The sequence below is a fragment of the Arachis duranensis genome, chromosome 9 (genome assembly GCF_000817695.3).
Source record: "Arachis duranensis cultivar V14167 chromosome 9, aradu.V14167.gnm2.J7QH, whole genome shotgun sequence".
NCBI lineage: Eukaryota > Viridiplantae > Streptophyta > Magnoliopsida > Fabales > Fabaceae > Arachis > Arachis duranensis.
Window position 1 is genome coordinate 11,808,374 of NC_029780.3, and position 3,820 is coordinate 11,812,193.

The window sequence follows — 3,820 nt, forward strand, 5'->3', positions numbered from 1 at the left end:
TCTTGGTGATGTCTCTTTTGTATTAGGAATCGAGATACTAAGAGATCGCTCTCAAGGTATTCTTGGATTATCACAAAAAGACTATATCGAAAAGATTTTAAGTAGATATTGCATAAAAAGTTATAAACCAATGGACACACCCGTAATTAAAGGAGACAAGTTCAGTCTCAAGCTATACCCTAAAAAAATGATCTTGAGAGGACATCAATGCATGATAAACCTTATGCATCAGCATTATGGAGCTTAATGTATGCTCAAGTCTACATACGTCCCGATATATCATTTATAGTGGGAATGTTGGGTAAATACTTGAGCAATATGGGCATAAATCATTGGATAGCTGTTAAATACGTAATGCGTTATCTAAAGAAAACAAAGGATTACATGCTTATTTGTCGGAGATCAGAAAATTTGGAGATCATTGGGTACTCTGATTCCGATTTTATAGCATATGGTTGCGAAACTTTGTCACTAAGCTTCGTATAGTAGATGTCATTGAAAGGCCATTAAAGATATTTTGTGACAATAAGTCAGCAGTACTATACTCCAATAACAATAAGAGCTTGACAAAATTGAAGCATACAGACATCAAGTTCTTAGTTGTCATAGGACATATAGGAACTGAGTATATGCTAGTAGACTCAATAACCAAGAAATTGATCCCTAAAGTCTTTCATGAGCACACTGCTCGGATGGGTGTCAATATTTGTGATGCATTGGTTTAGTGGGAGTTTATTTTATGCTATATGTCCTATGACAGATATTGAGTTATTTTTCTGTAGAATTAAGTTGATAGTTTATTTCATGTTATGTGAAATGTTCATTTTGCAATATTTGTATTATGTTTGATCTCAATAAAGTTTTAAAGTTGGACCAGCTGGAAATAGAGATGCATGAGATCACTTGGCATGTAATTTTCGTATTACTGATCCAAATTTGATCTATGTCGTTAAGTATATTAGGATGGTGATTATCGTGGTTTAGTCACGACATTAATGTGATAAAAGTTACGGTAGTTCCATCTCTAATGTGTGAGACGGACCAGATTGTTAAAGTAATAAGAGAAATAGCATTTAGATGCGCACATAAAGTTTATAAGATGTGATTATGTCAAGAAAGAATATATGTATAGCCCAAGTGGGAGATTGTTAGGAAATTATTTTAATTTCCTAATTTGTTTGTAGACAATACATATATTAATTATAATCACAAATTATGCTATTTCAAATTAAATTACTTACATAATGGTGATCTTATTTATTGTTATAAATGCTAAATTGAATAAGTCATTATTACTTTTGATTTGGAATTAAATGAGAATAAAACCATATATTATCTTTTGTTCTTTAGATAATTATCTTTTAGATTTTAGACATATTATCTTTTAGACTTTATATACTATTTTATTTGGGTTTTACGGTTTAATGGATGACATGCTCAAATATAAATAGTGTCTTCAGGGTTTCGGTCCCTAATATACCAAAGCCGCCTTTATTACTCTTTTCCCATAAAAAGAGTCACAATTCAGCCGCCTAGGATACAGAAGGTTTTGGTTGAGAAAGATCGAAAGAACCACAAGATTCAAATTCTTCCATCAATTTCTGACTTTTATGAGTAACAGTACACTTCCGCATTATGATATATTTTTGTGATTCAATATGGATGATCTCATTGATCTGGGTTAACAAAATTAATTTATTCCAACAATGATTATATATATGAAGTTCATCATTGTTAATTAGGTCAAAAGAAAAATATTTTTGTGATTTTCCCGTACAAGCTTAATTATATTACTATTATAATTAAACAAGATATATAGCCTTATACCAAAAAAAAAAAGAGATATACTATATAGCCATTATATTAGAAAAGAAACAAAGTTAAAGATGTCATAACCATTATGGAACCAATAATAATATAAATAAATATATATTTGACATGTTCTATTTATAATATTAACGAAAACAATAAAAATGTCAAATATAAGAACAAATAAAGTTAAATAATCCTGAAATATCATTATTGCAGGAAAAATACGACTATATATTATTTTATTAAAGAGAATTCTATTTAAGCATTTTATTAAATCTTGTGTATATAAGGGGCATAGCTCTTCTGGCACTGGTTCTGATATTGTTCTATATATAAAGACTCGAATCTAATACCATCGAGTAAGAAAAAGGAGTATTATATTAAGGCCTTATATTAATTCTTAACTCGTGCACTTCAATTAGATGTGAAATACATAAATTAAATGACACTTCAAAACTATATTATAATATATCTCGATATCAATTAGAATATAATTTTAATTGTTATCTTAATTAATTATTCATGCTAACGTATTTCATGAAGAAATTAAAGGCATCCCAATATTAAAATGTAAAAAAAAAATGAAGATTAGTTCATATATACTATTAAAAAATGATTTTTAGTGGTTATTTATTTTATCAGTAATTAAATATTAATTATTTTATTTTTGTTGTTAAAAGGTTTTAGCAACAATTATATTATTATAGATAAAATTATTTTTAATTTGTAATGCCAGTACAGCTAGGTTTATATGGATTTGCTTAAATGTTACTTCATTTACGTTTATCTTTTAAGGTTTTGTTTTTAATTTTTTAAAACATAATAATGATTTAATATTTAAATATTATATAGATATTTATAAATTATATTTGGTCACAATATTAAAAATATTTGTCAAACACTAAAATTTTAAAAAAATATTTTTTATTAAAAATAATTTTCTTTTCTTACAACTTAATATCACCCAAACACACACTTAAATCAATCACATTAAAGCCACGTATCATGTAATTTAGGAGATCATTCATTATTATCACAAACTAACATTTACATTAATAATAAAAAAAGATAAGAGTATAATACCATGATGATTGGTGGAATTTAAACTTGATAGATTATTTCCTCCAAGAAAATATTGAAGGTGAAAAATCAGGTGAGGTCGACTTTACATAAAATTGATATATGAGAGTCGTTAGATGAAAATTTAGTCAAATCAGTTAAATTATCTAACGACTGTCAAATACCAACTTCACGTGAAGTCCACTATACGTGAGTTTCACTAATATTAAATTGGCACTTTGGACGGATAACTAATAACAAAACATCTGAATTAATTAACATAACCCTATCCTTGACCACCAAAAACACCCTTAAGTCTCTTAACTTCGGCAGGACTAATATACGTAGTCTTAGTAACAAATGCAGAATCCAGAGCGCTTGCAAACAACGCAACATCAACGAACTGTGCGCTTGGATTTGGGCTACTGAAAGCAAGAAAAGCTGTGGCACTTCCCTCTCCAGAATTTAACTGAAAATGTAACAACCCTTGTGGCAAAACCATGACGTCACCCTTTGTTATTGTCTTCACAAAAACCGTGTTATCTGGTGATATGAACCCGGCAGTTATCTTACCGTCCGTCACTAGAAGCATCTCGGAGGCATCTGGATGCGAGTGGAGCGGGACTATACCCCCGGCAAACAGATCTAGCTTCGCCGCGGCGAAGCCCAGCCCGTTAAGCCCCGGTATTTGTCCGACGAATGCCGGGGATATCGAGATGTTGAAAGCCTTGGAGAAGTTGGTGTTTTGAGGCTGAAGGGTGGTTGAAAAGTCTTCTATTTTTACTGACTTGGCCGGTTTACAGAGATACCCTGTGGTGGTTTGAGCGGCGCCAAGGTCTGCGACGCAGTAGCCTTGAACCGCCTCGTGGGAACCGGAGAAGACAAGAGCGAAGAGGAAGAAAATGGTAAACATTTTGCCGGGTGAATGATATCGTTGGGGATGTGATTG

General features: G+C 31.0%; 1 protein-coding gene across 1 annotated transcript; it reads right to left on the reverse strand.

Annotated features, from left to right (window-relative positions):
• Window positions 1–2,815: 2,815 nt before the first annotated feature.
• LOC107464737 (auxin-binding protein ABP20) lies at window positions 2,816–3,797 on the reverse strand. The gene has a single exon (XM_052254586.1). It carries the CDS (start codon window positions 3,782–3,784, stop codon window positions 3,158–3,160), a length of 627 nt encoding a protein of 208 aa, XP_052110546.1. The 5' UTR covers window positions 3,785–3,797; the 3' UTR covers window positions 2,816–3,157.
• Between the last annotated feature and the right edge of the window lie 23 nt (window positions 3,798–3,820).